The sequence below is a fragment of the Oryx dammah genome, unplaced genomic scaffold (assembly GCF_014754425.2).
Source record: "Oryx dammah isolate SB20612 unplaced genomic scaffold, SCBI_Odam_1.1 HiC_scaffold_6, whole genome shotgun sequence".
Taxonomy (NCBI): Eukaryota; Metazoa; Chordata; class Mammalia; order Artiodactyla; family Bovidae; genus Oryx; species Oryx dammah.
In genome coordinates, this window is record NW_024070190.1 from 31567942 (window position 1) to 31583202 (window position 15261).

The following is a 15261-nucleotide window of genomic DNA, read 5'->3' on the forward strand; positions in this document are numbered from 1 at the left end:
GTGGTGAGCTGATTTTTAGCTGGATTTTGGGTTGGCACAACTATTTACCAGTTGAAGTATAAGTCTGTTTAAGGGGTCTGTGAAGAAAGCAAGATGGTGGGTTTTATTTAACAGGAGAGCAATACATGTTAGCTTTATAAAAGCCCCAAATTGTAGATAAACAAGATGTCCCTTGTAGTATTATTACCTAAAGATAATTACCTAAAGATAATCAGCACTTTGGAGCATATGTCCCCATACTTTTTTGTATTCATTGTATTTTTTCTTTACAGTGTTTTCCTTCCAGTAAAATGCATGGATCTTAAGTGTAGTTGATGAATTTTAATAAATGTGTACACCCATGTAACCTCACCCAAATCACCATGTAGAATATTGCCATCACCCTAGGATGTTCCTTCATGTTCTTTTCCAGTAAACTCAGTTCTTCTAGAAGTAACTGCTGTTCTGATTTCTATGATCATAGATTAAATGTGCTTGTTCTTTAATATAAATAGGATCATTAAGCACATATACTTTTATGTTTTGCGGCTTTTCATGTATGTGCAGTATGCAGTATATATACTTCTTACATTTGGCTTCTTTTGCATGTATTTTTTTATTTTAACTTTTTACTGAATAATACATTTACATGGTTCAAAAAATTTTAAAGTACAAAGGATATGTGGTAAAGGGTTTCCTTCCCACTGCTATCCCACCAAGCACTCTGATCTCTAAAGGCAACAGATTTTAGCAGTTTCTTTGTGTTATATCAGTTCAGAGATTTTACATATGTACAAGCATATATATGTGTGTGTGTGTGTATGTGTGTATATATGTATATAATGTATATGTTTAATTTTTCTTATCTCCATCCTTGGTGGCTTCTCTGGTAGCTCAGGTGATAAAGAATCTGCTTGCAATGCAGGAGATTTGAGTTAGATCCCTGACTTGGGAAGATACCCTGGAGAAGGAAATGGTAACCCATCCCAGTATTCCTGATTGGAAAATCCCATGGACAGAGGAGTCTGGAGGGCTACAGTCCATGGGGTCGCAAAGAGTCCGACATGACTGAGTGACTAACACTTCCGCTTTCCATCCTTTGTACAAATAATGAAACTGATTAAATATTTCATCAGGGGTTGAAAAATGGTGATATTCTGATTCTAGTTTTACTTCTTCATTTATCTGTTGGAATTCTTCTAAAAGAACTTTATTGGCTGTGGTTGGATATGTGCCTGAATTTATGATTATTTAGGCAACGAGTTGAATTGCTTGGGCAAAGGGTTTCTATTCTTGAAGACTTTTTATAAATATTGCCAAATTGCTCTTAAAGATGTGTTACCAATTTGCACCTTCACTCTTGTTACATGAATAAAATAGTTTGCAATTTGTAGAAATAATGAGGTAAAAACTGGTGTTTTGCCGAATGTTTTGCTTTGTTTTGGGTTTGAAGGATTCATTAACAAACCACTCATTACACACAAATAAACAATTGTAACTTTGAATAGAAGATTATTTAACTTAATTTCAATATATAGTCATGGGGGAAAAAAGAAACAGTAGAGAGAAGTTGCAGAGTATACATCACCAAATTGAGCTGACACCTATGCCCAGACTTGAGCCCTTCTTGGAAATACTTCATTAACAGCTATCTGGAGTCTCAATTGGAAAAGGGCCCTGGGCCATTCATCTACTCCATGGGCGAGATTTTGCATTGCAGTTTGGGGGGCTCCCATTTATAATCCCAGGCCACAAACTGGTATCATCGTCAGTTTGTGTGCAAAAATGCAGCTGTGGTTTTACTTTTATGATGCTGATTGTTTCATCTTGTGAGTCACCAAATTTCGTTAGACTCCAGTGGGGTTAGCCAGGCCTCCAGGGGCTTGAAAAATTCCAAGATCCACTCCCTTTCTTATATAAAGTGCCACTTGACTTACTGGTAATGATTGGTCTGTTCACAAGCAGGCACATAGTCCAGGCAGGGCCCAGACAAGGTCAGAAGTTGGTTGGAGGCCTCTCACCTACTTCTGAAGCCTGAACAAGACCACCTCCATTTTAATTTCCCTAACAGCTGGAGAGGTGGGCAGTGCAGTAAATGTCTTTGTCAGTCAGAACTGTCATCACTTGGCCTTTCATTAGACAATTACTTAGATATGCTGTTAATAATAAACTGATGTTGGAAAAGATATGGTGTGACTTTGGGAATACTTGTGGTTCTAGTTTTTGTTCATTAAACATGTATCAGTTTGAAATTAGAAGGACAGTTAAATCATGTTAGTTAAATTAAAAAAACCCAACAACTTTATTTTTGTAACATTTGACTCTGTATATTTACCATGTTTCAAAATATAATAGCCCTCTTAGCTTACAAAATTATAAAAATGTGATATAAAAATGTGATGTTTTTTCCTTTGCAGTGACATTTCAGGGGGAAAACCCCTGGAAGTAGAGATGGCAGGGATAGAATACATGAATGATGATCCTGGCATGGTGGATGTTCTTTATGCCAAAGTCCATATGAAAGATGGCTCCAACAGGTATGTTTCTGAAATATTCCTTTGTTTTAATCAAGAGGTGTCTCAAAGCATTCCTGGAAGTTCAGGTAATTTTGATTCCTTTTCTTTCAGATCTTATTATTGTAAGGAGTGTATTTCTTATTCTGAAATAGTAAGTTAATATTTTGCAAAAGGAATTTGTTGTTGGAAGAAGTATCAGACTTTTAGTTTGGTAATTATTGAATTACTTGGAGGTGGATATTGATAGTAGCAATCTAGTTTTTATGGAACTCAGTGCTGCCTTCATGTTTTCTAGGATAATAGGCAGAAGAATGGCATACTAGGATGGTAGTTTCAAAAGTGATATAATGCAGATCTAATGAATAAAAGGGCAAAACAGGGTTGTAACACAAATTACATAGGAATATTAGGATTGAATTAATATGAAATTCCTAGATCAGTGCTTGGCACTTGCTAACATCATACATTAAAAATGGTTGCTGCTTTTAATTTCTGTTACTGCTGCTGCTAAGTCGCTTTAGTCGTATCCAACTCTGTGCGACCCCACAGACGGCAGCCCACCAGGCTCCGCCGTCCCCGGGATTCTCCAGGCAAGAACACTGGAGTGGGTTGTCATTTCCTTCTCCAGTGCAGGAAAGTGAAAAATGAAAGTGAAGTCACTCAATCATGTCCGACTATCGTGACTCCATGGACTGCAGCCTACCAGGCTCCTCCGTCCATGGGATTTTCCAGGCAAGAGTACTGGAGTGGGGTTCCATTGCCTTCTCCGAATTTTTTTTTGTTGTTATTACCACACCTTAATCCCTATTAGAGATTCTCAGTCTGCAACCCATGCTATTTCTGGGGCCATTTTCAGTGTTAGTGCTATTTTTTAGCCTATGCAAGGCCTTTGGTGAGCAAAGAAGCCCATCTTGAATCAGAAGTTTGTTTTTGTGTGGCCTTTTCACTGGGACAGGATAAAACAGAGCTCACATTGAACAAAAAATCCTCTAGAGAAAATCTATGTCTCTAGGCAGGCCTCCAAATTGCTTTCCTGGAGGGTCTCTTGTAAAGTTTCTCTTATCTCAATTTGAATTAATAATCTCAGTTGTCTCCTCTTTCAGTTCCAATGAAAGTGAATTTTGAGTTAATGGAAGAAAAAAAGGGTACAGAATCAGTTTTGTGTGTGTGATGAATGTCAATTATATCTCAGGAAAACTGGAGAAAAAAGTACTAACATTAATATCACTACTAATTTCATTAAAATCTTTAAGTATGGGAAGCTGTCAAGCTCATGGTAGCAGATACATGTTTTCCAAAATTCCTGTTTTCACTTGAAAGCTTGAATTTTGTTATTGGGAAAAAAAAAAATGCGGGTAATTGTTTTCCATGAAGTTCTTTTTTGAGAAAACGTCTGCCAAAAAGCTAAGTCTGAATAACCGTAATTTGTCTGTCAGTTGTTCTTTGAAGCAAAAATGGTGTTCTGTGGACATTGAGGCTAGTTGAGCTATAAATCTAACAAGCTTGCAAATGCCTTTCCTACAGACAGCCATATAGTCTCATATACAGTCCAAGTGATTTGCACATCCTGCTAATTTCATCACACAGAATACTGAAAAGACACCTGCTCAAGGTTTGAGATTCAATAAAATTGATCAATTCAATTTTAATGGGCCTGACTTTGTGCTTAGATGGTTTTATCTCTGTTTTATCTTCATAACATTTATATAAAATAAATACTTTTATTATACCCATTTTATAGATCAGGGAGGTTCAGAGAGCTTAAATAGCTTGGCTAAGGAACACATAGATAGCAAAACCTTGCTTTGAATTCCTGCGGTTTTTAGTGTATGTATGCCCGGCTGAGTAGAATACACTGTGTTCCAATTCTTATTCCTAAAATAAAATAGAAAATTGTGACCTACATTTCTTTGGAAAGTGGTAAAGTTCATATAATAAAATTAATCATTTTAAGTGTTTTAAAGGGTATAATTGAGTGGCATCAAGTACATTAATAGCATTGTGCAACCATCACCACTGTCTAGTTCTAGAACATTTTTATCACCCCAAAAGGAAATCCTAGACCCATTAAGCAGTCACTCTCTGTTTCTCCCTTCCCCTATACTTCCCTCTTCCCAGCCCCAGCCTCTGGCAGCTGCTAGTCTAGTGACTTTGTGGACTTGCCTATTCTGTATATTTCCAAATGAATCATACAGTATGTGGCCTTTTGTGTCTGGCTTCTTTCAATGTATGTTTTCAATATTCATCCATATTATTGCATGTATCAGTACTTATTCCTTTTTATGGGTAAGTAATATTCCATTGTATGAAAGGATACCACATTTTGTTTATTCATCAGTTGATGGGCATTTGGGTCTGTTTCCACCTTTTGGCTATTGTGAATAGAGCTGTTTTCAGTTCTTTGGGGCTGACTCACTTTTAAAAATGCTTTAAAGTCATGTTTTTTATTTCCTTGATAAACCTTGTAATTTTATAGACAATCACAGCGACTCAGCCCAACCTCTGTCATTTCCTTATTCTCTGTTTCAAGTCTTAATTTTTGTCAATACCTTACTGTTGGGAGACTAAAATCTGTGATAGCGTATAGTTAGGCAGTTAACATGAAGCTATATGGAAAATTTACATGGATTACAGTGTTTCATTAAATAAAATAGTGAATTTTTCCTAATCTAGGGCTTCGAGTCTGTTTTACCATACATATATCATAGACTGCACAGTTCTGGTTTACCCTATTTGAGGTGGCTCCCAGGGAAGAGAGGGTGTTCATTAAGTAAGGGTAATGGAATCATTATTTTGAGTGTTTCCATTGAGTATGTTTAATGGTTAGATCCTTAGTTCTATAGAAGGTCTTTCAAGTATTTTGTTGTTCAGTCGCTAAGTCATGTTTGACTCTTTGTGACCCTATGGACTGCAGCACGCCAGGCTTCCCTGTCCTTCACTGTCTCTTGGAGTTTGCTCAAACTCACATACATTGAGTCAGGGATGCCATCCAACCATCTCATCCTTTGTCATCCTTTTCTCTTCCTGCCCTCAGCCTTTCCTAGGATCAGGGTCTTTTCCAGTGAGTCAGCTCTTGGCATCAGGTAGCCAAAGTATTGGAGCTTCAGGTTCAGCATCAGGCCTTCCAGTGAATATTCAGAGTTGACTGCCTTGCTCTCCTTGCTGTCCATGGGACTCTCAAGAGTCTTCTTCAACACCAGAGTTCAAAAGCATCAGTTCTTTGGTGCTCAGCCTTCTTTATAGTCCAACTCTCACATCCGTACATGACTACTGGAAAAACCATAGCTTTGACTATATGAACCTTTTTTGGCAAAGTGATGTCAACTTGATGTCAACTGTCAAGTATAGAAAAGAATTGCTTTTTGAAATGTGAAGGAAAATAAGAGCTATAGAAGCTAGATGTGTTTTGAAGACAGTGCTCAGACATAATTTGTCCTTACATTAATGGAAAGGAAGGGTCTTAGGAGGTGAATGTACCCTTGTTCTCACAAATCCAACCAAAGTGGGAGGGAAGAGGGTAGGGCACAGCCTTTAAAAGAATGACATAGGCTTTGTTGCCCAGTCATGTCCAGCTCTTTGTGACCCCATGGACTGCAGCATGCCAGGCCCCTCTGTCCCTCACCATCTCCCAAGGTTTATCCAAGTTCATGTCCATTGCATCGGTGATGCCATTCAATCTTCTCATCCTTTGATACCCTCTTCTCCTGCCCTCAATCTTTTCCATCATCAGGGACTTTTCCAATGAGTCGGCTGTTTGCATCAGATGACCAAAATACTGGAGTTTCAGCTTCAGCATCAGTCCTTCCAATGAGTATTCAGAGTTGATTTCCCTTAAGATTGACTGGTTTGATCTTTTTGCTGTCCAAGAGACTCCCAGGAGTCTTCTTGAGCACCATAGTTAGAAGGCATCAGTTCTTCGCTGTTCTGCCTTTTTTATGGTCCAACTCTCAAGTATACGTGACCATTGGGAATACCACAGCCATGACTATGCAGATCTTTGCCCACAGAATAATCTCTCTGCTTTTCAACACACTGTCTAGCTTTGTCATAACTTTCCTGCCAAGCCACAAACATCTTCAGATTTCAAGGCTTCAGTCACCATCTGCAGTAATTTTAGAGCCCAAGAAGAGGAAATCTGTCCCTACTTCCACCTTTCCCTCCTCTAATTGCCATGAACTAATGGGGCTCGATGACATGATCTTAGTTTTTTTTTTTTTTAATATTTAGTTTAAGCCAGCTCTTTCACTCTCCTCCTTCACCCTCATCAAGAGTCTCTTTAGTTCGTCTTCACTCTGCCATTAGAGTGGTATCATCCACATATCTGAGGTTGTTGATGTTTCTCCTGCCTATCTTGATTCCAGCTTGTAACTCATCCAGCTTGCATCATTGCCTTGTTGAAGTAAAGGGGCTTGTGTAACTCGATGAAGCTATGAGCCATGTCGTGTAGGGCTACCCAAGATGGACAGATCATAGCAGAGAGTTCTGACAAAATGTGATCCACTGGAGGAGGGAATGGCAAACCACCCCAGTATACTTGCCATGAGAACCTCATGAACCATATAAAAGGATGTAGCCATAGGGCATGACAAAAGCTGGTTATAACCAACTATGTAGAAGAAGGCAGAAGATTTGGCTTCCAGTGGACCTTGAGCCTTATTGTAACCTCATTGTAATATATTAGCATTAGCTAAGTGAGACACCCACCAGCTCCATGACAGTTCCAGAGTGTGTGTTGGTTGTTCAGTTGTGTCTGACTCTTTGCGACCCCATGGACTATAGCCAGCCAGGCTCCTCTGTCCATGGAATTCTCTAGGTAAGAATAGTGTAGTGGGTAGCCATTCCCTTCTTCAGGGGTCTTCCCAACCCAGGGATCCAACCTGGGTCTCCTCCATTGCAGACAGATTCTTTATCTTCATCTGAGCCACCAGTTTGAAGGCCAGACATAAAAGGTCAACATGTGGATGGTGACCCAATTCCTGGAAATACCTGCGCCTTCCCAAAATAAGGCTTCCCTGGTGGCTCAGAAGGTAAAGCGTCTGCCTGCAATGCGGGAGACCCGGGTTCGATTCCTGGGTTGGGAAGATCCCCTAGAGAAGGAAATGGCAATCCATTCCAGCACACTTGCCTGGAAAATCCCATGGACGAAGGAGCCTGGTAGGCTACAGTCCATGGGGTCGCAAAGAGTCGGACACGACTGAGCGACTTCACTTTCCCAAAATAATTGGAATAATCCTACCACTCCCCAGATTGCAGTGTCTAAGGGACTTTATGTATCTCTTATTTAACTCAACATTAAAACTATTTGAAGGTCTCCTTTGTGCAAGGTATTTTGCAAGACTGTAAATTGATAGAGAAATGAGTAAGACAGAGCTCTGTTTTTAAAGTACATCCAATCATTTGTGTTTTTTTATGTGAAGAGACACTGTTCAATGCAGTCATGGAGGAGAGGCCTTGTTGTAATTAAACATACTCAGCTTTTTCTGTATGGTTTTATACATTTTTAAATCAAAGATTCCCTTAAAATGCTAGACCGTGAAGTACCTGACCTTCAAAAGAATGGAACCACTTAGATCAGATTTTTCCTCTGAAAACAGAGCTGAGATAGTATAGCTACACTTATTGTTAGATCCGTACATTTTGTAAAGCCTTGACTGTGTAGGGCATTTGCATTCAACCGTTTTACTCATTGCTCAGTAGTCAAGTGTTGCTAAGACTAAGCAGTGAACACAGCGGCTGTTCTGTCCTATCTCTTACTCTCTCAGGCCTCCACCCTTGCCCCTCTAGAAGAATATCTTCCTCACGTTAAACTGAGCACGTGAAGCCAAGGCAACTTCCTTCCTTTTTCCCTCACAGTCTTCCTGTTTTCATCATACCCACCCCATTCAGTTTCACACTCATTCTGAAGTACAGCATGCATTATCTCTCATGAAGCTAACCCTTTATTTGCCCTGGGACCTCATTCCTTCTTATCTCCGCAAAGACCTGACCCCATCAGTTTTTCCATCTTGCAGGGCATTTCCAGTCCTTTTTTCCCTCAGGCGTTTTTCAAGTGCCCAGGATGTGAGGTGCAGTAGACCCTAGGCATTCTTTCTCATGGATGAGGCAGATATCAGTAACTAGTCTGCCTACAATGCGGGAGACCCAGGTTCAGTCCCTGGGTTGGGAAGATCTCCTGGAGAAGGAAATGGCAACCCACTCTAGTATTCTTGCCTGGAGAATCCCATGGACAGAGGAGCCTTGTGGGCTACAGTCCACGGGGTTGCAAAGAGTTGGACACGACTGAGCGACTTAACTTCACTTCAGAATACGCTAGGGTGAAGACTGTTACTGAGATTCTGGAGGTGCATGGATGAACAGCAAAACTATGCCTCTGTGCATGCAAATTTTGTAAAGGAAGGCTTCAGAAAGGAGGTTTCTTTACTGAATGAGGAATTTACCAGCTGAGGGAGTAGCATGTTAGGAAAAGGGAATAAATGCCAAGTACAGATCTAGAGGCAGTGTTATACACCATGTGAAAGGAACATTGATCTTTGGTCGTTTGTTTATACAATAAAACTTTATTAAATGCCTGCTCTGTGCTAGGCACTGTGCTAGGCTGTGAATATAGAATGATGAGTAAAGCCAGATAAAGTCATTGCCTGCTTTGTAGTTTACAGACTAATGGAGAAAACAGATGTTAATAAATAATACATAAATATGTCATTGCAAAGTGTGACAAAGGTGAAGCAGGGGAAAAATAGTGCTCTTTTAAAGACAGAAAATATGACAATTTAGACTGCAGGAGGGCAGGATTAAGGAAAGCCTCTTTGAGGAGTTGGTACTGAATTGAGGTCTAAAAGAGAGAATTTGCAGGCAAAGGAATGGTAGGAAGTTCTAGGCAAAAGAAAATGTGGAGCAGCAGCCCGGTGACAGGAAAACCCCCAGCAAATTCCAGTGTGGATGAAGCATAATGAGGGAGTGGTAGGGTCACATGAGATGTCCATATGAAGAGATGAGAGGGGCTTGGATTGAGGCAGTAGCAAAGATAAGAGAAAAAAAGAATAAATACACACAGTAAATACAAAGAAATCCATATCAAGATAAATCACAATGGAAGTGAAGAACACTGAAGGCAGAAGAGTTTAAAAGATGTCATCTATGGAGGATTGACTGTTACCAGGACTGCAGACTTCTCAGTATTAACAGTGGAAGCGAGAAGACAGTGGGCTGTTTTCTAGAGAAAATGGCTGTCAACCTGGAATTAATTGCTCGTTTTAAAAAACATCTTAAAAAACAAAAGTGAAATAAAAACTCATGTCTAAGTGCTGTCTTTCCATATTACTGTCCTTTTTCCTCAAGTAGACTTTAAATCCTTGGAGGGCAGAGGGTTTGTTGTACAATTTGTAAATATACATTTACTTTTCCCCCCTCAAAAGTGGAAAGAGCGAGCAAGAGAGAGATACACTAGTTAGTCTGAATATATAAACATCTTATCAGTGGCTATTTTATGATAGTAATTTTTTTTCTTTTAGCTTATCAGTAAGTGTTTTTTTTTTTAATTAAAATGTTGGTAAAGCAGGCAAGTGTTACACTTGCTCAGATATACCAGGTATACTTCATCATACCGAGGTCAGTAGTTAATCAGTATGTGCATGTAAGTGATAGAATTATGGTTTGACCCAAATGAGTTTGACTGTAAAGCCTGTGCTCATGGGGCAGAAAAGGGAGATGAAGAATAATTGGAGACAGACCACTCTTTTGAGAAGTTTGGTGAAAAGATGAGAAAAATGCAGTTAAATTCTACAACTGTGCAGCCCAGCATCACTGTCCTGTCTTCCAGTTTGCCATCTTCCTTTCATATTTTCTCTCAAAAAACTAAAGCCTCCCAGATTGCTAAAATGAAAATTAAATGGCTCCCTTTCCCCCTGCCCTGACTTTCCCTGTATTCTTCTGTGATAGATTGTAAGCAGAGCAGATACTGCTGAGAGTCACTGTCTGTGCATACTGCTCTATACAAACTGGACCACATGATACATATTATTCTGTACTTCTTTTCCAGAAACATTACTTAGACATTACTTTTATGTCACTGTGTATAGGTCCTACTACTACATCAGCCTTTCCAAGCTTTAACCTATATACAATAGGACTTAATATTACTGAAAAATCTCCCATCCTTTTACATCGTTCTTTGAATTAGTTCATATTCTTCAGCCTAGTAGTTAAGATCTTGCAGGATGAAACCAACTTAATATTTCAACTTGATCTTCCACTATCTTGCACTTGCCCCAAGCCCTAGCCAGCTTCACTGCTGGTTGACGATCCTTTGTTTCTTTCTTAATGTCATTTCTTACGGCTAAAATTTCTGTGTTGCTCCTCATCTCTTTCTGTCCTTCTTGCTATCCTTCCTTAAAGCTCAAGTAGACTTTAAGATTCTTGGGGGCAGAACGTGTCTTATTTCAGCATTATGTATCCACTAGCTTTTATAATTCATGGCTTATAGTCAATGTTCAGTGAATGTTTGTTTATTTAAGTGATTTACTTATTCAGCTGATTTTTCAAAGGTGAAGTGAGTCTGGTTAACTTCCTCTTCTCACCCCATCCTCCTGGTTGCCTTTTCTGGTCTCAACCTAACAGTACTGTCTTCCATCTTTAAATTACCAAAGCACTTTGTATTGTTTGTGTCATTACCAGCGTCCTCTTTATAGTTATTTTAATAGGTTGTAAGCTCCTTAATGACAAGAGCTGTGTTTGCTTAGTTTTTAATTCTTTTAGTGACTGGCATAATGCCTTGTATACAGTGAGCACTCAGGAAATGTGAATTGGATAGAACTGAGTTTAATTGGAGAGGGGGTGGCAAACAAAAGTCTGGAATTTGTACTTTCTAGGGAGTCAGTGATCATTCTGCTGTACATCTCCAAGCCTCTGGAATGTTTGAGTGCTGATAAGCCTTTAAAGTAAGTGCAGATTCAAGACATTAATAACTGGCTTCTGTTTTCAAACACACAGTTCTGTCAAAATGATAAAACTGCTTAAAAATAATTTATTTTTCTCACAGCAACTCTATGTTATTTTTAATTCGCTTATGAGGATGCAAAGGCATAGAGAAGCTTTGTGACTCTTTCATAATCAACCAGGAAAGGATCAGTGAAGTAGGAATTGAAAGACTATACTGTTAGAAATATACTGACATACTGTCAAATGTAGTATCCGTGACAGCAGCCTGAAATTTAGTGTGTGTTTCTAAGCACCCTTAAGTTCTTTTAGTAGATCTCCAAAGATTTGTCATCTTTGAATTCATGCATACATACCTGCAACAGCTATTCATCGAGCACTGATGATTTGCCCGTTAGGCATTAACTTGGGTGCCAGTTAATCCTTGGGTGCCAGGATAAGGCAGTGAATAAGATAAAGAGCCAGCTTCATGGAGTGCACAGTTAATTGATAGCAGAGCAGCACTGGCTGCCAGGAGTCCCTTTCTCTCTGTCATGACTGAGCACCTCAACCTGTCTGCTTCATTTCCTCTTGTCTAAAATGAGCAGGTTACAGTAGGACATTTTAAAGGACTTCAGTCTCTTCAAGGTTCTGAGTCTGTAAGTTTGGCAGGAGTCTTAATTTTCCAGAAAGACAAAGCTGGAAACTGGACTCTTTCATTTGATCAATTTAATTTCCTTCCTCTGGTATTAACATGCTTGCTTGTTTCTCTCCATCTGAGCTCCTTATCCACTTCTTTAATAGGCAAGAAGGAACAGGGAGGCATCATTCTGTTGTGATTTGAAATTGAGGGGAATTTTGCAGTGCTTGATTATGTTTAGACTTGTTGCAATATTTTCAAATATTTTAAAGTTTATGAGGTGGTGTTAGTTAATCAGAAACTTTAGACATGATAATATAGGTCCTGGCTTGGAGAGCCACATGCACAGTTAATTAAATCAATTAACTGCAAAATCAGATTATGTGCATTGTGAATATATTTTATTTTCCCTTTAGGAATGTAGGAACAAAGTCATTTTCTTGAATCAGTCCTCTTTCTCCATCCTTATTAATGTATTATTGGTTAACCCTTTTGGTTAAAATACTGGTTTAAATACTTGAGAAGAATATTTTATATCATGGGGAAATATTCAGGGTTTATTAATTAAGCAGGTTACAGAAAACTGTTTGGTCTTTTTGAAATTGATATGTGTCTGTAGCAAAAGAATTAAAAATTATCTAACCCCCAAATAAGTGTTTTATCTGTGGATGGTAAAGTTTTTTTCTTTTTATCCTTTTCTGCACTTTCCATTGTTTTTTATAACTAGCGTATTATTTTTGTAATCAGAAAAAGATTAAGACAGCTATGCGAGGAAGCACAGCATCTGTTTTAACTTGCTTCCATGCCTTTAGTTTTCCCCTCGTGTATCTTGCTTCTCACCTTGCTTTCTTAGGCCTGCCAAGACTGCAGCTGCCCTGCGTGACACACAGGAGCCTTCATAGCCTGCTTCTGCCTGTCTCTGTTTCATCACTGCCCTTCTCTCTCCACAGAATTTCTCATGATCCGGGAGTATGGTTTATTCTTTGATATACACTCTTTTCAGTTGTTCAGGGCAAAAATTCTTTTAGAATCATTATCTTTGACTCCTGACTGCAATGTATTAGAAAAGCCACCAGCCCCTCACCACCTGCGCTGGTGCCACGCCCGCCACCTGGGTTGCGGCAGCCTCTGGGCTGCCTTCCTGCTTCCTTCTTTGCCCACCACTCTCTGTCCTCCATATGGCTGTGAGAGGTTTCCTTTTAAATGTCAGTCAGATTATGTCCTTCTTTTGCTGAAAACTCTGCAAAAGCTCATTACTTCACCTGGACTAAAAGACAAGTCCTTACAGAGGCCTAAAGAGCCTTAGGGAAACCCCCGTGACCTGGTCCTCCCGCCTCATCACGTCTCCGCACAGCTTCATTCCATACACTGACTTCTTACTGTTCCTCTGTCATGCCTCAGATGACTGTATCTGCTGTTCCCTTTCTCTGAAATGCTGTTCCCTGAGGTCTATGCTCAAGTGTCACTTTATCAGGGAAGCCATCCCCGATCACCGTGTCTAAAATAGTACACTCACCATCAGACCCTTTCTTCTCTCTTCCATTTTGTTTTCTTCATGGTGCTTAGCACCACCTGATATCTTGTTCAGTTCAGTTCAGTCACTCAGTCATGCCCAACTCTTTGTGACCCCATGAATCGCAGCATGCCAGGCCTCCCTATCCATTACCATCTCCTGGAGTTCACTCAAACTCATGTCCATCGAGTCCATGATGCCATCCAGCCATCTCATCCTCTGTCGTCCCCTTCTCCTCCTGCCCCCAATCCCTCCCAGAATCAGAGTCTTTTCCAATGAGTCAACTCTACGTATGAGGTGGCCAAAGTACTGGAGTTTCAGCTTTAGCATCATTCCTTCCAAAGAACACCCAGGGCTGATCTCCTTTAGAATGGACTGGTTGGATCTCCTTGCAGTCCAAGGGACTCTCAAGAGTCTTCTCCAACACCACAGTTCAAAAGCATCAATTCTTTGGCACTCAGCTTTCTTCACAGTCCAACTCTCACATCCATACACGACCATAGGAAAAACCATAACCTTGACTAGACGGACCTTTGTTGGCAAAGTAATGTCCCTGCTTTTGAATATGCTATCTAGGTTGGGTATAACTTTTCTTCCAAGGAGTAAGCGTCTTTTAATTTCATGGCTGCAGTCACCATCTGCAGTGATTTTGGAGCCCCCAAAAATAAAGTCTGACACTGTTTCCACTGTTTCCCCATCTATTTCCCATGAAGTGATGGGACCAGATGCCATGATCTTTGTTTTCTGAATGTTGAGCTTTAAGCCAACTTTTTCACTCTCCTCTTTCACTTTCATCAAGAGGCTTTTTAGTTCCTCTTCACTTTCTGCCATAAGGGTGGTGTCATCTGCATATCGGAGGTTATTGATATTTCTCCCAGCAATCTTGATTCCAGCTTGTGTTTCTTCCAGTCCAGCGTTTCTCATGATGTACTCTGCATAGAAGTTAAATAAGCAGGGTGACAATATACAGCCTTGACGTACTCCTTTTCCTATTTGGAACCAGTCTGTTGTTCCATGTCCAGTTCTGACTGTTGCTTCCTGACCTGCATACAGGTTTCTCAAGAGGCAGGTCAGGTGGTCTGGTATTCCCATCTTTTTCAGAATTTTCCACAGTTTATTGTGATCCACACAGTCAAAGGCTTTGGCATAGTCAATAAAGCAGAAATAGATGTTTTTCTGGAACTCTCTTGCTTTTTTGATGATCCAGCGGATGTTGGCAATTTGATCTCTGGTTCCTCTGCCTTTTCTAAAACCAGCTTGAACATCTGGAAGTTCACAGTTCATGTACTGCTGAAGCCTGGCTTGGAGAATTTTGAGCATTACTTTACTAGCGTGTGAGATGAGTGCAATTGTGTGGTAGTTTGAGCATTCTTTGGCATTGCCTTTCTTTGGGATTGGAATGAAAACTGACCTTTTCCAGTCCCGTGGCCACTGCTGAGTTTTCCAAATTTGCTCGTGTATTGAGTGCAGCACTTTCACAGCATCGTCTTTCCGGATTTGAAATAGCTCAACTGGAATTCCATCACCTCCACTAGCTTTGTTCGTAGTGATGCTTTCTAAGGCCCACTTGACTTCACATTCCAGGATGTCTGGCTCTAGGTGAGTGATCATACCATTGTGATTTTCTGGGTCATGAAGATCTTTTTTGTACAGTTCTTCTGTGTATTCTTGCCACCTCTTCTTAATATCTTCTGCTTCTG

The 15261-nt window shown here is 39.9% G+C and overlaps 1 protein-coding gene across 7 annotated transcripts in view; it reads left to right on the forward strand.

The window, feature by feature from the left end:
* Window positions 1–15261, forward strand: part of ASCC1 (activating signal cointegrator 1 complex subunit 1) — a 107234-nt gene that overhangs the window by 50649 nt on the left and 41324 nt on the right. For 5 of the 7 annotated variants that reach the window (XM_040242505.1, XM_040242506.1, XM_040242503.1 and 2 more), the window contains exon 7: window positions 2397–2516. The exons of the other annotated variants lie outside the window; for them this stretch is intronic. In XM_040242505.1, coding sequence (XP_040098439.1) covers window positions 2397–2516 — 120 coding nt within the window. The remainder of the gene's footprint in view (window positions 1–2396; window positions 2517–15261) is intronic. 7 annotated transcript variants of the gene reach the window in all.